At 35.7% G+C, this 22,923-nt stretch overlaps 2 protein-coding genes across 2 annotated transcripts; one reads left to right on the forward strand and one right to left on the reverse strand.

Moving 5' to 3' along the window:
* Positions 1-533: 533 nt before the first annotated feature.
* LOC115967470 lies at positions 534-1,772 on the forward strand. Its single transcript, XM_031086571.1, has 2 exons — positions 534-1,056; positions 1,276-1,772. Exons 1-2 carry the CDS (start codon positions 534-536, stop codon positions 1,770-1,772), a joined length of 1,020 nt encoding a protein of 339 aa, XP_030942431.1.
* Positions 1,773-5,358: 3,586 nt separating this feature from the next.
* LOC115975989 (NADH dehydrogenase [ubiquinone] iron-sulfur protein 1, mitochondrial) lies at positions 5,359-12,939 on the reverse strand. Its single transcript, XM_031097051.1, has 5 exons — positions 12,358-12,939; positions 11,487-11,733; positions 8,352-8,646; positions 6,863-7,237; positions 5,359-6,538 (listed from the first exon to the last, which is right to left on the reverse strand). Exons 1-5 carry the CDS (start codon positions 12,776-12,778, stop codon positions 5,639-5,641), a joined length of 2,238 nt encoding a protein of 745 aa, XP_030952911.1. The 5' UTR covers positions 12,779-12,939; the 3' UTR covers positions 5,359-5,638.
* Between the last annotated feature and the right edge of the window lie 9,984 nt (positions 12,940-22,923).

Raw genomic sequence — 22,923 nt, forward strand, 5'->3', positions numbered from 1 at the left:
GTATTTTGGATGTAGCTTAGGCTTTTATGTATTTTGTAGTGGCTTATGTAGGCCTTTATATATTTTGGTATTAACTTATGTATTTTGTAATGGTTTATGTCACTTGACTTTAATCTTAAACTAGATGTATGTGTATGTGTTTGTGTTGTGACTTGAAGTGCAATCTTTTTTATCTTTTGTTAAGTTCCATTCGGTCTTGTGATAGGCATTGATATAATTCTTTGATCCAATGAAACTATTATTTGATCCACTATGAGTGTTACAGCCATTATGAGTGTCTTTGATCCAATTATTTCTATTCATTGAACATTCCTAATATCATATGCTTGGTTTTAAGATGACAAGTCTTAGAATAAATCTATGAACAATGAGCATCCATAGTATTTCCAAGTTGTTTTTTTTTAGATGTATGTGTTTGTGTTGTGACTTGTGCGTGAATTGGTTATATTCATTTTGTTATGGCTTATGTCACTTGACTTTAATCTTGCATCTATAGTAATAATTAATTTCCAATTGTCTTGAAGGTTGCATCCATGAATCACTATTTGTTTCGCAAGTTCCTTCTTGATGACTCAGATGAAGATGAGATAATTGAAGAACTTGTTATGGAAACATCACAACCTAAACGTCATCGTTCTATCCGACGTAATCATTTGGTAGGCCATGAGAGGCTTTTTCTTGATTATTTTGCTCCCACACCAATATATCCACCCGCTTTATTTCATAGGAGATTTTGGATAAAGCGTTCTCTTTTTCTCCGTATTCAATCTAAGGTAGAAGTTTATGACTCTTACTTTGTCCAAAAAAGAAATAGTGCCAAAAAACTTAGTTTATCTTCATTACAAAAGATAACTGTTGTACTTAGAATGCTTGCATATGAAGTATCGAGTAATTTGATAGATGAATATGTGCGGATTGGAGAAACTATTGTATTAGAAAGTTTGAAAAAATTTGTTACTGCGGTAATTGATGTTTTCTCTGAGGAATACTTGAGAAAGCCAAACAATGAAGATATTGCTAAACTGTTAGCTCACGGCGAACGCCAAGGTTTTCCAGGTATGTTAGGTTCAATTGATTGCATGCATTGGAAGTGGAAAAATTGTCCATCTGCTTGGAAAGGTCAATATTGTGGTCATATTCGTGAGCCTACTATTATTTTAGAGGCAGTAGCATCATATGATCTTTGGATATGGCATGCATTTTTTGGGTTATCTAGGTCAAATAATGACATTAATGTGTAAGAGCGATCTCATATATTTAATGAACTTGCTGAAGGACGTGCTCCTACAGTACATTACTCAATTAATGGTCATGACTACACAATGGGGTATTACCTTGCTGATGGCATATATCCAAAGTGGGCAACATTTGTGAAAACAATCCCAGCTCCACAAGGACAGAAGTATAAATTATTTGCAGCAGTCCAAGAGGCATGTAGAAAGGATGTTGAGCGTGCATTTGGAGTGCTTCAAGCACGTTTCGCAATTGTCCATGGACCTACACGATTTTTTCATCTTGAAACACTCCAAAAGATCATGAAAGCATGCATAATTCTCCATAACATGATTGTTGAAGATGAGCGGGAAGATGAGCGGGATGATAATGAAATGGTAGACTTAGATTATGAACAAAATGATAGAGTGGATAATCCTCCTCTGCAAGTGTTACGTGAACAAAGTGATGAATTTTTGTCATACATTGAGAGGCATGGACGCATTAGAGACCGAGAAATTCATTTTCAACTCCAGTCGGACCTTATTGAACATTTATGACAATTGCAAGGCGAGTCGTAGGAACTTTCTTTTTTGTATGTTAAGAAGCATGAGTCATAGGAACTTGTGCGATGTGTGAGTTTTATTGTAATTTGCTTTGAGTTATGTATGTGAGTAAATCTATGGACTACATTGTTCTTGCTATAATATGTGTTCTATTTTATATGTTTTCTTATAAAGTTCCTTCATTTCATAGTTCACATTGTTCCAAGATTGCTTCCGGACAATTGAGATGATAATAGGCTATCATGATAATTGAGAAATTGTTTTAGTAAAAAAAAAAAAAATGTATGAGTATAATTTGGGGTTAAAAAAATCACTTGTTAACACTAGACGATTATTTACTATCATGTGGTGGCGGCGGAGGAAGAGTCGGTGGCAGTAAAAGTCAGCGGCAGTGTCGGCGGCGGTGGCGGTTGTAGGTGACTGTGATTGTTGTTTATTGTAGTGGATATATTATTTTATTGTGATATTTATATTATTTTATTGTGTTAAAAAATAAAATAGATCTACTACTGCAGCATGTATGTAGGTAAAATAGATAAAATAACTTTTGGTGGAGCTAAAAAGCTAAATTTTTAGCTCCATTGTTGTGGATGCTCTTATAACTGTTTCTTTGAAATGTTTGACTGTTTTTCACTTGCACACAAATGTAGTAAGTTTTATTCTAATTTATTTTAAATAACTTTAAAAATTGGTAATTTGGTCTACCTTATTCCAAATAACCTATCCCCATTGCCATGCATCCATGTTCTTTTATTTCAATAAAAATTCTTTTGGATCTCATATTCCTATCCAAAAGGCGTTACTTGAACCAAAAGATTAATATTTCCTAGCCAAAAGACATACCCTGAAAATTAATAATATTTCCAAATTCATGATTTTTTTTTATTCTTTCCAAATTCACGATTCTTAAACAAATCTTCATTTAATTTTTTTAATAAAAGTTAATCCAATATGCAAACTAGGGAGTATATCTTAATTTTAATGATGTCAAACCATTTAATTGGAATAGTAAAATTATGGGTTTATCTTTATCCCCAAAAATAGTTGATATCTATTTAACTCCCAAATTTAAAATTTTAAAATAAAAAATAAAAAATTCTAGATTTAGAGAAACCCGATGGCTAGGAATCACAATTATTATAACAGTTACAGTTTTGATGGAGCTAATTATCCCCATACTATTTGAAGTGCAAGCTACTGGTATGGCTTCCTCTCTCTATCCTTCTTCACTTCCCATCAGCATTCCTAATCCTTCTCAATTCGATAAAGTTCAAGGCCCATTATACATCTGCCTTGAATTTAAATCTGGTTTTTGTAAAAAATATAGGCCTGAGAGCAAAGATTTTGGGAAGTGTATCATCAAAAGTTTGGTCAGGTGCATGTCTAAGCATCGTAAATATCTTAAACGTGCTGATATAGAAATTTATTTACTAGCTGAATGGTGCCTAGAATCAAGCTTCCAAATTGCCAAAGTTGTGGATCAACATATGGCAAATTACTTACTTCACTGTTACGAAGAGCACATCAGGGAATATTATGATGTTGTCTATGTGTGGATCCCGTGAGCTACCAGGTTTGTAAAAAAAACAGGTTCTAACTTCTCATCACTCTCTTCATGGACATGAATGACACTCAGTAACAAAAGTTCCTTTGTGTTATAGCTCATTCATATTAAATTTGCTATAATATTGTTTGTAAAAGACCACTTTCCCATAGCAGTAGAAGGTCCATTATCATCTTCTCTTGAATAAAGCTCTCCATTTTATAGCTTGTTTTATTTCTCTGTTAAGTTATAAAATATGTATATCGAGAGATCCTAATATTTGATGTTATATACTTATATTTGTATTACAGTTTAGTTTTTTTTTTAATTGGATTCTATTAGAGTTGAGTTGTTTGGGTTGTTTATGTAATTATTCGACTATGCATGGAGTTATTAAAAAAGTTTAGATCTTGGAGATTATGTAGAATTTTGATAGTAAAAGAACCGAGTCTCAATAATTTCACATTCTCCACACCAAAAAAAAAGTCTCAATAATTTCATGATAAAAATAGAATGGCATTCTATATTTTTGTTAAATTTGTGAAAAAGAGAGACCATGGCTTGTGGGGTACACAATTCCCGATCCTAAATCATAATGGGTGGCCGCTTTAGGGATAAGATTAATGTTAAAATTTCGTTAAAAAAAATCATCAAAAAAAAGATTAACGTTAAAATTTGTGCATATATAAATATAATCATATAAATATATAATCTCCTTCTCAAAAAAATATATATAAATATATAATCGGGAGCCTAAAATGGGAGTAGGACCAGTATGATTAAGCCTTTTCTCACCTTAAATACAAATGGGAGTACATTAGGCAATCCAGGTAAGGCTAGCTAGAGGAGGGGGTGTCATTAGAGTTTGGTATGGTCCTTAGGTAATAGGGTTTTTGTCGAATATTTGATATTACAACAAATAATATTGCTGAATTATGTACTGTTAGATATGGATTAAGCTTCGCATGGAGATTAAGCTATAAACATGTCATATTAGAAGTAGATTCAAAGCTTGTAATTAATTGGCTAACAACCCATGGTGTTTTGGCACCAAATATTTTTGTTTTGGTTTGTGATTATAGGACTCCGCTTGCACACGATTAGACCGTTCATCCACCTTGGTATACCATGATGCTAATGGATGTGCAGATAGATTAACAAAGAGGGGAAGAGTGCAATTGAGGAGCATGAAAGAATTTAATAGTTGTCCATCTTTTGTTTATCACTATTATGTATGGGATTTGATGCGATTGGGGACTCCTAAGGAGTTCCCAATGCACCACTAATTTTGTATGGGCTTCCCTTTTTGTAAATAATAATAAAAATAAAAATAAAAAAGAGGCATGATTATTTAAACAGGACGCTAAAAACCACATCACCACTTATCAAGGACAACACAATCCTCCCCCCTCCCCCCCATTAAAATCGGTCCTTGTTCTCTAGCGAATAATTTGGAAATAGTCATTGCATACACACCCAATCTTCCCATTTCCCAAGTCACTTCCTCACATATTGGATCACTTTTGGACCACTTCCTGGGGTAAAAAGAATAATATGATCGTCTGACCGTGGAGGTGCTAAGCATTTGGACACTGCAAAAATGTCTTCAACCCGTCCAAAATATTGAATGGTGTCACGGTTTTGTGTAGCTGAAAAGATCCTATGCAGTGGAGTGCCCATGGCCTAGTATTGTAATAGCACATCATATATTTTTTTCCTTCATGTCCTAACCCCCACATTCTTATATTTGGAGGAAAACTTTGTCCCAACTCCCAACTATTTGGTTTTGAAATCCAAAGCAACTCCAATGCTGACACAGTTGGTATCTGCATTTTGCAGATGTAGCATATTTTGTATTGATTTGCTACACAAAACCAGATAGCTTACCTTGTATGTCGGCTGTAACAGATACTTTCTTGCTAATGTAACGCCCAACAGAACAATAATGTAAAATCATGATCCAAACAAAGGGTTTATTATTTCTGAGAGACTGCTGCTGTAGATGGATGAGAAAAATGTGGAGGAAACTTGAGCATATTTTCACAGTTGAGCCAATATAACAGAATATGCATTAGAAAATCCCAAAGTTTACATGCGAACAGTTTTACAGGGAAAATTCTATTACATTGAAATAACATATTACAGTGAAACAAACATTGCCTAAAAAACTTTTATTGGAAGTACTTCCAATGTTCCGGAAGCTCTGGTCAATCAGGGCCTCGGCCTCACACGGCCCAAATGATGATCACAGGAGGGAAATACAAAAAATAAAAAGTGAATCTGCATTTTTATTAGAAAAGCACCATACATATACCGCTCACTTCTTTAACAGTGTTGCACTGCATTGAGCCATAATCTTTGATGCCCTTGTAATGGAATCAGTCATATAGAAATTATCAATGGCAGGCCGGAAATCAGTCAAACTCATCTTATGACTGCAGTCAGGCTTCAATGAAGCTGAAAAGGTTGCCGGCTCTCTCTCATCCATGTTTAAGAGGTTTGGTGCCACAGTCCTGATCCGGGCTCGAATGGCACCAAGTGAATCATAGGGCAACCTTACTCCTGCCACCTCGGACAGTGCTCGAATAATCTTCCAGTCGTCCCTGGCATCACCAACTGTTGGAACTGCAGGCAATGTTTGTTGTGAGCACCCTTCTGTATTTTCATAGATCCCTTCCTTCTCACTGAATGCTGCTGCCGGAAGAATGATATTGGCCCGATACACACTCTGGTCCCCATGGTGCCCTTGATAAACCACAAAGGCATCGGATGGAACCTTTTCCATGTTCACATCATCTGCACCCATCAGATACACGAACTTGGCAGATTCAATGCTATTTGCAGATTCGGGCACAAGTCCAAGGTCAAGTGCTGCAGCTTGGGCAGCCTTAAGAAGCAATACGTTGAAACCATTCCAATCAGGTCTGACAACTTTCGCATTCTTTGCAATTGTTTCAACAACAGAGAAAATTGCATCCTTGTCCTCCCTCTCAAAAAGCCCTGCACCAACTATTATTGCTGGGTTCTTGGCATTCGCTAGGGCTGAGCAAAAGGGATGGCGACCCTCAGCAAGTTCAATAAGTGTTTTAGGGCCTGCACCAAGATGCTGGTGATCATAATTCAAATCAGTTGCAGGGCCAATGTAACCAACCTTAGCTTGGTTTGCACGAACTGTCTTTCTAATCCTCGCATTTACCATGGCAGCTTCAACCCTTGGCTGGCAATTTTGTTACAGAGCATTAGACACCATCATCCAGAATACTCAAAACATGAAACTTACCAAGTTACCCCCACCCATCCACAACCCCAACACATCAAACAACTATAGAGGACATATTTTACTGAACAATTAAAGAAATAAAAAATAAGGGTTTGGCAATTTTTAGAAACATGGACTAAAATGGAAAAAGGGAAAAGAGGGCGAGGGTGCACAGATAGATGCTGTAATAGTAGTACATATATGAAAGAAACGTCAGTAAATTGAGAATTACTTTGGACCATGTGCACCCTACTAATTGAATTAAAGATGTAAGATATTTACCTGGGTACCGACCAAAAGGAAAACGTCTGCTTTTTCAAGACCAGCAATACCACTATTCATTATATATCCTGATCGGAGATCAGCATCAGGGTTCTGGCCATTTCCCTCGCACCATACATTATTTGACCCCATTCTGTTTAAGAAATCTTTCAGTGCCATCATGGATTCTGCATCAGACAGCTGACCAGCAATACCAACAATTTCCTCTGGTTTAACTTGAAGTGCTACCTCAGCAACCACGGCAAGAGCATCACGCCAGCTAACAGTCTTAAACCGCCCATCAGCACCACGAATCATAGGGTCATTTAGCCTCTGCCTCTTCAAACCATCATAACAAAAACGAGTCTTGTCGGAGATCCATTCTTCATTTATATCCTGCAACAAGTCAGAGCAGCGATCAGGTAGACTGGCACATTAAAAGAAGGTAAAAGACAAGTCTGGTACCAGACCACGCATATTAGGGTTTCATTTAGTTAATAATTAAGCCTGGTAAGTTCCTAGAATCATAAATGTCCAATAAAAATGAAAAATTGAGCATGAAGCTGCATTGCTTATTAAATGGAGAAACTGGTTTGGGAAAGGAACAGTCAGACTTTTAAAGATGATTGTTGTTTCAATGGTCTTAGAATGTTTGGAGATACCAATATGAGTTCTATTGTGGATTTCGTAGACTTACTCATTTTTTATTTTATCTTTTGATATGACTCTTTTTAATTGTAATTCTTTAGGGGTGGTGTGTCACATCCTGTCTACATTACATATCTCCTCATTTCAATAAAAGGTTATTACTTATACCCAAAAATAGCTAAAAAACACACACCTCAATTTTCAGATAAACTCAATGCAAGAAACATATTATAGTTGAAAGATAAAACAAAAATTTAAGTCCTGATTAAAAAAAATGTCAAATATTAATCTTTACACACTTAGCCAAAAAATAGATACCTTACATGATAATATAATGGCCAAAATAATTATATATTTAGGAATCCATGTTATCAAAGGACTTCCTAAGATATGTCAATCATCTTCCACTTTTGTATCTTATCAAACACATTTAACTGTTATGCCTTTAAGAACCAGTAAATTGGGGTAACAACCAGAGTAAAATGGCATCCATAACTAGTCTGACTGAGACTTATCAAAATAAAATATAACTACTTAGATTGATTTGTTAACAAAATCTATGGCAATCAATGCATACGAGACAATTCATTTTACCAAAGTTCTATCAGGGACTCAAATTTAGTGACAATCATATTACATGTGATGAATGAAAAGCTAATTGGTACATGGAAAATCTACTTGTCAGGCCCTCTTATTTCAAAAATCAGAAATGGCGTCATATATGTGATGAACGAAAAGCTCAAGTCTTCGGCTGCACAAGACAGTTTTACAAAATAAAAGAGGGACTATGATGCTTTTGCAAATACAATCAAGTAACACTCAAATAAATAACAAACATAACCTACAATGTAGATTAGAGTACCTCATTTAACCGCGGAAGGATGCGCAAGACCTCTGGACCTCTGCTATCAATTCGAATGTTGGATCCAACTGCATCAGTAACATCAATGCTCTCTGTTCCCTTTAACTCCCAATTTCGAGCTTTAAATGCATAAGGCTTTGAGGTAAGGGCTCCCACAGGACAGATATCTATCACATTTCCAGAAAGCTCACTAGTCATTAGTTTTTCAACATACGTTCCAATTTCCTCTCCACTGCCACGACCTAACATGCCAAGATCCTGAACCCCAGCAACCTCCGTTGCAAACCTAACACACCTGTTCAACCCAAAAATGTTTACATCAGAAGCTTGTTAAGGCTCATGGAGCTACAACTAAGCCACATACACATTGTTTCTGTAACAAAAGTTCAAGAATTTCTTATTTATTGGATGCTGGCTTCAAATATTTTATATGTTGATAATGTTCAATTACCAAGTCTCATAAGCCAAAAAAATATCAATAGCAAGCAAGAAGTACTACTAAGACTCACAGAACCCATGGCTGAAGCAGTAATCACACGTTAGCAAAGCTGTACAAGCAATCTAATTAATCTACGACTTAGTGGACTCACAAAATAGATAGATTAAAACAAAGCTTCTATGATGTACAAATAGATATGCATCAAATCACGAGAATTAGAGGTAATTCTTTAACAGAAAACTAACTTTAAAAATTAAAAAAAAAATAATAATAATAATAATAATAATAAAAACCTCTGCAATGAAGCCCAAAAGTATTGCTACCAGGAAACCCTAGAAAAATGGTCTAAGCAGGTCAAAAAACTAAATACAAGAAATGTCAAAGACTAAAACAAGGCATAAACTATCTTTTAATTGTTAAGGAATGGAACAACATGATCTTGCGACAAATAGTTTTCAAGCCGAACTAGATGAAATTAATAAAACTTCCATAACTTTTTTGAGAATAAACAGCAGAGTAAAACTTTCATAACTTAGTACTGCAATACATTATACAATCTAAATCCAAATTGATGCCTAGTTGCCAATTCAAAGCTGAACTAATTACTTATAGGTTTTGTTAGGTTCTAAGGAATTAGAAACTAATGTATTAAAACTTCAATGTATAATGTTGGCAAACTATGATCAAAACATTTAGTCTAGATTTAAGCTGCTCAAAGTGTGTTTTTGTATAAAGTTGGAATCAAGTATACTATAGGATTTACTGTGTAAATCTGCAAGGTTCGATCGATCGAAAATTAGACTCGATTGATCAAAGCTCGTGCAAATTGTTTTTCTGCAAAATTTTCCAACTCAGCCCAAGCCCATATGACGTGTAGGGTTTTATGTTTTGCCTTAAGTATAAAAGGAAAAACCCTAACCATGTTTTATCGTTGTTGTTTATACTGTGTGTGTGAATCTCTTGTGAGATCTAGAGATGTTTGCCTTCATACATATTTAGGGTTATCAAGATCAAGATTGATGTCGAGAGCTTGGTGATCGTTTCAATTGCTGCATAAAGAGCTTAAAGAAAACACAAGTGGGAATACTTGTGGTTGTTGTGAATCCAAGAAAGAAGTAGTCCATGGACTCGAAACTGTCACGTGGTCGCGGTAGTAAGTTTTCTACTCGATTCAGCAATAGGATGTTAGTGGTCTAAGTCGCTATTATAAAACTTCAATTCTTTCATAGTGGATCTGTTTTACCTTGAGGATAGTTAGGTTAAATCCTCCCTAAGTTTTTTACCGGTTTGATTTTCCTGGGTTATCATATCGTTGTGTTCTTTATTTTCCGCACTGTTTCAATGATATGATTTATCTGTGTTAACCTAGATTCATATAATTTACCTAAATTAATCACTTAGCTAAATAACTAGGTTAATCTATTTGTGTTTAAGAGGTCTAAAAACGTATAGGTCTAACTATAAAATAAAAATAATAAAAAGTCATTGCTTTAGCATTTAAAATAATATATATATATATATATATAGTTCTACTATAAAAGACCAATACTGGCACCTTAAATATAATTTTCCTTGAAGTTGCAATCCCTAATGCAAAACTAGTGTCTTCTCTTCAAATCCGCATCAGCAAGGCATTCTATAGCTACAAACATTCCTTGCCTAAGCAGCAAACAAAATGCCACTGAAATATTATTGTGGAAGTAAGCTAAAAAGCATGAACTTTTATTCATTCAACCCTAGCAGTACCAGGACAACCCAACTCATGTTGCTCCAAGAAAAACAAGTATCTAGATATAATTTCCATCTCCACATCCCTCAGCCCCATTTTCTTTCCTTCCTTTTTTTCTGGAGAGGGGGCCATGGAAAATTGATTTTCTATTACTTTGCAAATTCACCTATTTAAAAATTATATTGGGGGGTCCACGTGTAAAGTCTAATTCAAGTAAACATCATATGTTTTTCTAATAGTTTAGGTATGAGCCTTTTTTTAGGTTTTAAAACAATATTATTCTGGTCAGTTTTGCAGTCAGAAGGTCCTAAGTATCTTATATTTTATTTTCTTTAGATCCAAGTTAGCCTTTTATTAGGTTTTAGTTTACTATTCAAACTAGGAGTCCTAATGCTACTAATACAAGAAAGAGTCCTTATATATATTTGTGTTCAATGTACTTAAAGGAGGATGGAGTCGATAAAAAAAATTAGTTAGTGATTTGAGCATTGAGGCAAGTTAGCCTTTGTGTGTTTTTCACCTTTTATCTTTCTTATGGTACTATACAGGGATACTATTTATATAGCCCCTAAAAGCCATAAAATTCTCTCTTTTCCTTCTTCCTTACAACCTCAAATAAGCCCTTTATTTTACCTATCAAAACCTAAAACCCCATATACTTTCTCTACAACATAGCCATATAACTCATTAAACCACCTATTAATTCCCAACAAAACCACAAAAGTTGTTGTGCCACAATTTTAAACCTTAGACCCACAAATTCTCCTAACCCTAAACACACAACAAGCACGTGTAGACAAGTTCTCCTATTTTCCCTAAGTCAGTAATTCACACACCCGATGGAAGTTGACAATATGCTAACACATTCTAAAGGGGAATGGAAATGCCATTTGGGCCAAAGGCCATTTGCATTTGGAAGAAAAATTTATATATATAGGAGATAGGAGATGAAATGCTGGCTTCTGACCTTGTACATTGAATGCACCGAGTCATCACAGTCTTCACTAGGGGACCAAGATTCTTGTCTACCACTGCTCTCTTCACTTCAGTAAACCGGCCACGATCAGATCCGAAAGCCATAGACTGATCCTGGAGATCACATTCTCCACCCTGATCACAGATAGGACAATCCAAGGGATGATTCATCAGCAAAAATTCCATCACTCCTTCCCGAGCCTTCTTTGCCAACGGTGTATCCGTCTTAATTTTCATCCCTATAAACCAAGCACTCTCATATGAGCCAAAAATATTTTTAAAAAAAATCATCCAAATAAAATTAACTATTCACTATTCATCCCTAATCACCCAAAACCATTCAAAATCAAATAGCAGTATTACAGATTACAATATATGAACAGTACAATTAAAGTCTAGATGATCATAAAAAGCAAATGCTTCATACCATGACATGAACAAAAAGTAACAAAGCATAAAACTTTTTTTTTATATATATAGATGCAATAAATTTGAACATATGGATAGACCAAGACACCAATTGGGTTTTCCTTGTGCACGGGATTCAAACCCAAGACCTTTATTCGACTTTACACTGGAACCAAAAACCAAACATAAAACCACCATATATCCATCCTAGTCAACTCAACTCAACTCAACTAAGCCCAAAACCAAAAGTGAATACATTACAGATTATAGAATTATAAGAGCAAAAAAATCAAGATATAATGAAGACCCAATTGAAATGTAAGAGTTACAAATTCTAGCAACATACCCAATCAGCATATAAAGTGAATTTTCTGTTACTTGAGCTACAGATTTCATGAGCTAAAATGAAGAGCGAGAAGAGAGAGAGAGAGAGAGAGAGAGAGAGAGAAACAAACCGGGAAGAGCGGGCATGGCGCAAGAGGCGACGGGTTTGGGCGTTTTCTCGACCTCGACGAGGCACATGCGGCAGTTTCCGGCGATGGAGAGGCGACTGTGGTAGCAGAATCGAGGGATATCGACGCCGGCGATTTCGCAGGCTTGAAGGACCGTCATGCCCTTTGGGACTTTCACGGAGTACCCATCGACGAACACTTCGATCGCGTCTTCCGGGTTGGGGAAATGGACTCGGGCTCCGGCCACGGGGGGTCGGGGCGACGGAGGAGGGGGATCTGGAGTCGGGTCGGGTTGTGGCTGGGATTGGGCGGACGAGGTCTCCGGAGTAGAGACAATGGGTCGGATGAAATGAAGGGACGATGATCGAGAGAGCTTGGAAGCAGTGGGTCTGATGACCCTTGAGGCGAGCATACCCAACCCCATGAATGTTGTTGTTTTTTGAGTCACACTATCTCTGTGTCTCTTTGTGAGTGAGCTTCAGCTTCTGTTGCTGGCTGCTGCTTCTGATATATATTATATTATGGGTTTGGTTTGGATGAAGGAGCTTGAGGAAATGGGATGGGATGCGTGGATTTCCCAACGCTTTTTCCGAAACACAAGTGATTTTCTGATGGGTTGTTTGATTATTTTGTTGGGTTTAACTTTAACCGAACCGACCCATTTCTGACTTGTGTTGTGTGCCTAGTCCAATTTTTTACAAATAAGGGCCCGATCTTTTAGCCCACATTAAAATCTTTCACATGCCAAAGGGCCACTTTGCCGCATATATATATATATATATATATTCTAATGTTATACCCGTGCGATACACCGTTTAATAAAAAAGAATATGTAAATTAAATAATTTATTTCAATAATATGATTAAATTACTGATCTAAAAAAAAATTAAGTTAAAAACTTTGAACTTATAAAGGAGATTTTAACTCTTTGAATAAAAATAAAAATGTAATAAGACAAATATAAACATAACACAAATACAAAAATGCTGAAATAAAAAGATGAAACCCTTTTAGGAGAAAATACAAAATTTGATAATTCTTAAATAATAAATAGATAAAGTGTAAATATTTATAGAGGTTTATATAATGGATTTCATAGATTTAAAATTGCCTTTATGACTTATAAGCAAAACCTTTAAAAAAAATACACACACACAAAAATGAAGAAGAGAAATACATACTTGCAATAGTGTGGATGGTAGGTTTGATAAAGCATTCTACTATGGATTTCACAAACATCAAATTGCCTAAGTAATAAGAAAAAAAAAAACAAAACAAAAAGAGAGTTAGATTTATAATCAACATAGAAATTATGAGAGAAGGAGAATTATTGATAATGGGGGAGAGAATTTATTAGAATAATAAGTAGTGTTTCTACTTTCTATCTGTGGTGGGCCTTTTGCGGTTTTGGGCAGGACTGCCTCCTGTTGTACTGAGCTCAAGTGTTCTGGATAAGAGAATCGGGACTGGTCCAGTTGCAACTCATCCTAGTCCGGCTTGCGCACAAACTATGCCCCATTTGCCAAAACTTTTAGTCACATGCCCATGGCAGGCGAAGTTGCTACAAAAAAGTTATGGCAGATAAATGCAATAAAACAATGATAAAAGAAATACGTTTCTTGTTAGGCAAAACAAGCAAGGGATCCTTAGTTAAAATAGGGAAAGAGAACATATTATAGATGATATTGCAAAGACAAGATAAGAAACAATAGGAAGAAGTAAAATCAAGGAATGAAAGATCAATTTACCATGTTCAATTGTATCATGGGGTTGAGGCCAAGGAGGGAACCATTTCCTCAACGTGGATAACCTCACAAGATAATCCTGTCGTAGAAATTACCCACTTTGAGAGAACATGCCTGAATGGCTTGTGCCCAAACGAGTTCTTTATCCTCAACAGAGGTAGGCTTTTAGAGGGAGAGAAGAGATTAGCCTATTGGTACATGTCTACCATTCTACCATTTATTTCTTTTCTCTTTTCTCTCTGTTTTGTTACTTTGATTCTTTCCCACTCTTTTCTTTTCTTTCTTAATGCTTGCTCATGTGGTGTTATGGTGATGGTGGTGCTGTGATTATCTCCTAGCGGTTGCTATTGTTGCTATGATGATACTGTGCACGGCGAGGGCCCTTTATATACTACCTATCGTGACTGATTTTACCATTTTAGCTTTTAACCACTTTTGTCTGGTTTAGGGTGTTTCACCCAACTACCCACTGGTTTGTCAGCTGTCCAACCACCACCACTTACCTGTGCTAGCTGTGCCACTCCCCATTACCAAACAAAGAAGACTATTTTGTTTGTTTGCTCACCGTGGCATTCTCTCCTACTATCCCTTATGGCATGCACCTAGTGATTCTAACTCATCCTTCCTTCTTTTAGGTGGTATGTCATCCTAGCAAGACATCACCCCCAAAAGAATATGACCAGAAACCCCATAATAGGCTTTCCTTTTCTCCCTTTCGCCAAACCATACCTTCTCTTACCTCTGACCAATGGCCCATCACTCTTATATTGGCTGGGTACAGCCTGGTAGTGCGTGGGCCTTATGCGTGCTCCACTTCCCGTGTACGCCAAAAGCTTGTCCTCTGCTCACGCGCCTGCCGTGGTCTGGAAGCTCATCTATGCATTCTGCCACTCATCCTTGACTTCTTATGACGTGAACTGTTTTTTGATTTTTCATTCTTTATTAGCTTGTTCCTTTCAAGGGCTGAGCTTTGCTCGATTGTGGGTTTTCCTCCTTTCAACCCATTCTTTGCTCCTTCCGCAATTTTGTTGCCATTCTTGTCATACCACTCTGCTATTCTTGCCATGGTATCATTTGACCCGTGTTTGCTGGACCTCTTTGAGCTTGCTGCCTATTCTTCTCTCAATGACTTATGCTACTTTGGGCTTTTCTTGACCCATTACATTGCTTGTGGGCTCCTTTGCCCTATTTCTCTCTTTGGGTACTTTTAGGCTTGTTTGCTTTCCTTAAGGCCCATTTATGTACTTTATGGGCCTATGAACCATTATTCCTATCATTCAGGATTAATAGTTTTTCTATCAATCCATTAACTCTTCTCTGCCCACATTGCTTGGCTTCTTCCTACTATTGGGCCTCAAAATGAGCATCAACACTATCAAAAAAAAAAAAAAAAAGTAGAAGCTGTAAAAAGAAGAAGAAGAAGCTGTGGTAGAAATGTATAAGAATATACTAAAAAAAAAACTTTCTATATATATTAGAAATCCTAACTCAATTAGGATTCATAAGTTTTCATCTAATAGATAATCTCAAAAAATAATAATAATCATAATAATTCCACAAAACCACCCCTGAGGTTTGTGATAATACCAACTAAGTCCAAAACATTTTAAAACCTACCAATTTCATCCTAAAAGACAACTTTGTCCCTGAACTTTTAAAAAAAAAAAAAAAAAGCCATTACTTTTTTTATTTTCTCTTCTTCCTCTGTCTTCTATCTCTTTCCTCTCCCCCTCTCTTCTCAATTTCCCATAATTTTACAATTTTTCAATTACAACAACTACCCACAATATACCACCAAAACAAAACCACCTTACTTCCACTTCTCTCTCTTTCTCTATCTAACACACACACACACACACATCCAGTTAGAGAGAGAGACCCGTGGATCCCATCGTACCACATCAAATCCCACTCATCTCTCCACCGTACTGAAATGCCATTTCCGGCCACCACAAGTCCCCCCACCCCCACATCCTCTCTTTATATATTTACTTCACTTTATCTAACACTCTCTTTTGTGGGTTTCTGCTTTCTAGGTGTGTGAATCTTTGGGTTTCATTTCTGTGAATGTTGTGCTTTTTTTGGTAGGTTTTAAAATGTTTTGGACTTAGTTGGTATTATCACAAACCTCAAGGGTGGTTTGTGAAATTTACCCTAAAAATAATCATAATAATTTTTCAATTCACGTAAGTGGTACCCATAATCCTAACTTGATAATTTCAGAGAGTCCTAACCATGAATGTTTCTCTCTAATTGGTCTGTCTCTATAGGAAAAAGACTTGAGTTATCAGAAATACAAAATATCAAATAATGAATTTATGTTTTTTTATATAAATAAATAAATGACTTTATGGGGTTACCAAGTAGACTTGGATGTGTATGCATATTCCAATGTGTATGTAACTCCTTCTATTCACGTAAAAAGGAAAAGAAAAAAAAAAAGTAATTGTGTGTGAAGAGGAAAAAATCACAATGAAGATTGGTTTATCTTAATAATCAAATAGATATAAGTTATAACTCTCCAACTCATGCACATGTCTAATTCTTCCTAACTATGCATGTTGGGTTTTTTTTTTTTAATAATTTTTTAATCCAAAGCAAAAAAAAAAAAAAAAAAAAAAAAGAAGTAACCGTGTATGACTATGAAGATGAAAAAAATAGTAAAAAAATAAATTAATAATAAAAGGATTAGAATTTTGATTGTAATCAAATTAAGATTCTAATGAACTTAGAAATTATAGGAGAAGAAGATAAGACCAAAAAAATTATATCTATTTCTTAAAAAAATTGAAAAAATTTCTATAATTTGGTAAAGCTACTTAGCGCAACCACGGTTTCTAAACCCAACTTTTATTATTCACAAAAATTTAGGTTATGTTTGATTTAGCCTATATCACTCTGTTTCCATCACTTATTTCTTGTTTTATGTGGACTCCAACAATTCTTCTCTAGTTTGGTTTGATTTTTTTTTTTTTCTTCTCAACTTTCATAACTCATCACTCAAGAAAGTGAGAGTGACTTATAAGTTATGGGAACAAGAGTTGAGAGTTTTCAAATTATAGGAAACTAGTTGCTAACCCATGCAATGCATGGGAAATCTATTGTGTATGAAGATGTAAATAATTTTGTCTCTTCATTTTTAATTGTACATTAAGATTTCAGTCTCAAAGCTTCCTATCCTTGATATGCAAAATTAAATTACATAATGAAAAATAGAAATCAAACTTAAATTAAAATTAAAATTAGGTGTGCATAAAAACAGTGACTAGTCAATGGTGAACCCCAAGGTCTCATCCAACCTACCAGAGGGATCAGGTAGGGGATCCACTTTCTCTCTTTCTCTTTTTGTTGTACACGAAAGGATTACATAGACTTATACAACAATTTGTAAGAGTGGGGGAGTTAAAAGGGCTATCCATTAGTTGGAATGGCCCTCAACTGACACATTTATTATTTGCAGACGATAGTCTTCTTTTTTGCAGGGCAACCATTGAGGAGTGCAAAAAAATTATGGAGATTTTGGAGATTTATGAGGAGGGGTCAAGCCAAAAGGTGAATGAAAACAAAACAACCATCTTCTTTAGTAAATCCACTCTAGAAGGTACTAAGTTTGAGAGCAAGGAGGCTTTGGGCTTACAAGAGATTGTACATTATGATAAATACCTTGGACTGCCATCTCTAGTGGGAAGGAAAAAGGAGAGTTTCAATTTTATCAAGGAAAAAGTTTGGCGGAAATTACAAGGATGGGAAGGAAAGCTTTTATCCCAAGCGGGGCAGGAGATCTTGATAAAGGCGATCATTCAAGCAATTCCTACATATGCAATGGGGTGCTTTAAAATTCCGTTGGGACTTTACCCTGAGATTGAGCCAATGGTCAGAAAATTTTGGTGGGGTTAAAGAGGAGATAGAAGAAAAATTCACTGGTTGAAATGGGAGGAAATGACGAAATCAAAGATGGAGGAGGGTATGGGTTTTAAGGACCTAGCAATGTTAAATGACTCTTTGTTGGCAAAACATTCTTGAAGGCTCTTGCAAAATTCAGATTCACTCTTCTACAAATTCTTTAAAGCCCGATTCTTCCCAAATTGTTCTATAATGGAGGCAAAAAATTTATCCATAGGGTCCTATGCTTGGAGGAGTATTTTACATGGGCGAGATGTGCTACTTAGAGGGTGTAGGTGGAGGGTGGGAAATGGGAGGTCTGTGCACATTTGACAAAGTACATGGCTGCCATGGAAACACCCAACCAAGGTTACTTCTCCCATCATTGATTCCATGGCAGATGCAAGGTTGAAATATTGATAGATGAAGCGACACACCGCTGGAACCATTCAGTCATTGATGGTATTTTTCATTCCTGAGGAGGCAAAACTGATCAAGTCCATCCCGCTGCCACAACAAGGGGTGGAGGACAAACTTTTTTGGCCCTTCACTCAAACCGAGTCATATACAAGCAAGTCGGGGTACTGATTCTTGAAGTCGGAGGAAGAAACTATTGAAGTTTCAGCTTGGTTGATGGAGGATAGGGAGTTATGGTGAGGTATTTGGTCTTTGCAGGTACCAAACAAAATAAAAAATTTCATATGGAGGGCTTGCCGAAACTCTCTGCCCACGAAGGAAAATTTGGTGCGTCGAACCATTATTGAGAATCCACTCTATGATCGTTGTTCCTGCGCCAGCGAATCAACCCTCCATGCATTGTGGTCGTGTGGTGAATTGGATGTAGTTTGGGAGGACTTGACCTTGTGGAGTTGTTGAAATACAATCAGCTTCATTACCTTCAAAGAGCTGCTGTCATGGCTAATCAAACTCCAGCACCACCTGGAGCTTTTCTCGGTCACAGCATGGTCTATTTGGACACAACGAAACCAGGTTCGACTAAATAAACCCAACTGCAGTCTGCACTCAATCACCCCATTGGCAAAGGAACAACTTCAAGAATTCCAAGCAGTTAATCCGCACCCTCCATCTCTTCAGACTGTCCCTTCCTCGGCATAGAAGTGGAAACCACCAACTCACAGGATGGTAAAAATTAATTGCAACAGAGCCAGGTTCACAAAGGAGAACAAAGTAGGGATTAGGGTGGTCATTCATGATAGTAAAGGCATGGTATTGGGATCACTGTCTAAAAAAATTCCCCAAGCATATAGCCCTCTGGAAATCGAGGCAATGGCTATCACAACAGCAATGCAGTTCACTTCAGACTTGGGATTCCAACATGCCATCCTTGAGACTGACTTGCTTGTGCTAGTGAAGGCTTTGCTTGATGATAAATAGTTCCTATCAGTCGTGGGCTTAGTATTGGATGAGATTAGAAATAAGGCTAATTTTTTTAATGAATTACACTACTCTCATGTAAAGAGAGAAGGTAATATTGTTGCTCACAAGTTAGCTCGTCATGCTATTTGTGTTTCGGATTTTGCACTGTGGATAGAGGATGTTCCACCACTTTTATTTCCTGTTGTATTGGCCAACATAGCTGGTTTTACTTAATAATATAAGTTATGTTCATCCTCAAAAAAAAAAAAAAAAAAAAAAAAAAAAAAAAAAAAGAAAGCGCAAACAAACAAACCTTCATCAATTATCCATTAATTGTATGAAACAAAAATTTTTAAAACTAATTAATAAATGTTTCAAATAAATTGAAAAACAATTTTAAATTAATCTTTGTATCTTCTTCCTTGTTGCTTCGTAGAAGTCATTGAACAACTCCTTTTGTTTTCCTTGATTACAGATGTTGGTGTCAGCTGTACATTGCTTTCAACATCAACTTTTTGAAACTTTGTAGAATCACCACCTTGTTCACTTGATAAGTTGTTGTTACAATATAAACAAATTAAATATCAAATTTGTACATAAAACCAAGTTTGAGATAACCAAGAAACTTAAATATGCAATCACATTCCAATTTCAAATTCTTTCTAGAAACATATTACGAATAAATATGCAAGAAACAGTATTGAATAAAGGAAAAGACTGGTAAATACTTGACTGTTCTCATCTTGCAGTAGTATTAAGTGTCCTACACAAATAAAGATCCACAGTTTCAAATAACCTAGATAACAAAATGCCAAATCCTTATTTGCAAAACAATAAGAATCCAATTTCCAACCAACATTTAAGAAACGTTAATAACATTAATAGAAGAGAAATAGTACAGTGCAAAAGGTTTGAAACAGTGAAGTATAATGCAGATTTTGGTTTTAAAAAACTGCAAATTTTAGATGTAAAACACAGATTTTATGCAGGAAAAATAGTGCAGAACAAATTTTATTCACTGAGAAATTTAAACAAACACACAGAACAAAAAAAAAAAAAGATAACCAACACAACACAAGTCCTCAAGTAAAGCGTAAAGCCTCTTGACTGGAGATGTCTAACAAAACAAAACAACCTCAACATGCATAAAAAAATTCAACACCTAAAATAACAAAGCAACCATTAGTCAACTCAAATAAGCCTTAATCATAATTGTAGTATGAATTCATAGATGTAAAGATTACATAGAAAAGGCAAATTCTTCAAACATAATGAGGTTCCACTGGGTTTTTTAGTTACAATTTTTTTTTCTTTTTTAAATTATTAGTAAGGTTTAGACCCAAGGGAAAGGGAAGATTCAAACTTGTAACCTCACTTCAAGAGGGTTCCCAACAGACTGTTGTATCCCTTGGGGTTTACTAAAGATCTGATGATAAACTCATCAAATAATTACTTACCTGAAGGTGTTTACAATCACTACAATTATCTCAAACAATCAAAATCAGCATGAGAACAGAAGCATTAAAATTTTCAAATTGGGCTTTTTTGTTAAATTATAAAAAGCAAATTACAATTCTTAAATAGCCACAATTTTCATAAATCAAATATTATTAAAAGCATAAATAGATAACAAACCAAATCCAGTTTATCAAATTGTTTGAATCTATAGGCGATAAGAATGCAGCCCTATAATCGATAAGTTTTTGGTAAGAATCAATTCATGGACAACAAATATTTTGTCATTTGATGGGAGACTTCAACTAATCCAAACTTCTCGTAAATGTTGTATTTCTTTTTGCTATTCATGTTTATTGGACCTGCATTTTTGTTCTACCTACAAAGAAAATCAAGCTGATTGAGAGCTAGTTCAAAAGGTTTCTATGAAAAAGTAATGATTCCTCTTCTTTAGGTGTTAATTTTTGGGGGGGGGGGGGTGGGAGTGTCTAATTAGCTTAATCAATAATTTTACCAAGGTACATAAAAACAAATGATCCCCATCAGCCTTTACTGGGTGCCAACCAATCATTATTTCTCTCATAAACCATGATAGGGCTGCACAACAACAACAATGCATATATAGTAATATAGACATTAAAAATTCCTTTAATCTAAGTATTATACCAATGTCAAGATGGCCTACAATTACATATACAAGATAAAGGTTTTTTAGAGTTATTTTATTCCAAAAACCACAGATGCTAACCTTGAGATCAACATTGACAACATATATTGAAAGAGACAAATATATCGAGGAATGGAACATCAATCTAAATGTAGAAAGAAGCATTATCAATAGCAGTACCTTTGTCCACCAATTCCTTGCAATAGAAGTCCCATCTTCTACACTTTGGTTGCTTCAAGAGGATTTGTTTTGAAATAGAGTAGTGTGAGAGTTGTTGACAACTATAATCAAACACATTGTAGGCAGTCCATTAATAAACAATCAACACTCTTAGACGACTACCAGAGGCTTTTTGTGGGTATTTTAATTTAACACTGTGGGCTTTTGGGGCTTAGTGGTTGAATCTCTAATGCTCATACTATCTATTTCCCTATATTTTTTTTTTTTCCTGGAACCTAAGCCACTGCGTTGGATATTTCCCATGTTATACTTTTCATACTTTCTCTTTGATAGTAATACAATTTTTGCCTTTTCAATCAAATAATAAATTGAAACTGAATGTAACTCCCAACTATTAAAACAAATTAAAATAGAGACTCACTTAAATAGCAAGTTCAATGGTTCTTCCATTGACATTATTTAGAAACACCCTACCCTATGGTCAAGTTTGAGACTCCCCCTAAAGTATTTCAAATCATTACCATTCTTCTACATCTTAGCAAATAATTTTTTGTATCAAATTATAAGTTAGTGTTTTTTTTAAGTAAATAATTTTATTAGAAAATGAAAAGAGAGGAAAAACTAAAAGATGTATACACTCCCATTTCAAAGAATACAAATCAAAGTGAAATAGAGTTTTTTTTTTTTTTTTTGGTCTAATTCAAAGGGAAATAGAGTTGGAAAAACTCAATAAAAGACAACAAAGGGATGCCACTTCTCTTATTTCCTTCACAACACATGTTCCACATAACACATAATGACGCAGGACAACCAGAACAAAACTGAAATAATGGAAAAATAAAAGATATGACCTAGGAGTCAGCACCTAGGCCTTGCTTGGAGTCAGCACCAAGCAGGGAAACCACTAGGAGTCAGCACCTAGGGTAAACCTTGTAAGGTTGAATTTTATCAACCATCTTGTTGGTTTTATTTCGTGCCAAATTTGCTTGTATTTTAGCAATTAGTAACCCTGTATTTAGGTGGGAATCATGTAAGGGTAGTGTGTGAGAAAGTGTGAAAAAATGCTCAAGATTGTGCAAAGAAGTAGAGACTCGCGACTGGATCTCGTGGGTGGCTCGCGGCTTGCAAGCCGCCAGAAGTTGCACACGTTCCAAGCATGCCAGAAGTTGAAGCATCATGCCAGCTAGAGCACTACAGGACAAAAAGTACAGACTAGCCGTTCAGTTACCTTGCGGCTGGAACTCACGGCTCAATCAAGTTGC

This window comes from Quercus lobata, chromosome 2, assembly GCF_001633185.2.
Source record: "Quercus lobata isolate SW786 chromosome 2, ValleyOak3.0 Primary Assembly, whole genome shotgun sequence".
NCBI lineage: Eukaryota > Viridiplantae > Streptophyta > Magnoliopsida > Fagales > Fagaceae > Quercus > Quercus lobata.

Bases quoted from the DNA above. Each gene is read 5' to 3' on its own strand.
- LOC115975989 (XM_031097051.1), bottom strand. From the start codon at position 12,778: ATGGGGTTGGGTATGCTCGCCTCAAGGGTCATCAGACCCACTGCTTCC. The intron at 11,734-12,357 runs GTTTGTTTCTCT...CTTGGTTTATAG, and splicing joins CGCCATGCCCGCTCTTCCCG to GGATGAAAATTAAGACGGAT. The intron at 8,647-11,486 runs GTCAGAAGCCAG...TGGGTTGAACAG, and splicing joins CGGTGCATTCAATGTACAAG to GTGTGTTAGGTTTGCAACGG.
- LOC115967470 (XM_031086571.1), top strand. From the start codon at position 534: ATGAATCACTATTTGTTTCGCAAGTTCCTTCTTGATGACTCAGATGAA. The intron at 1,057-1,275 runs GTATGTTAGGTT...AACTTGCTGAAG, and splicing joins CGAACGCCAAGGTTTTCCAG to GACGTGCTCCTACAGTACAT.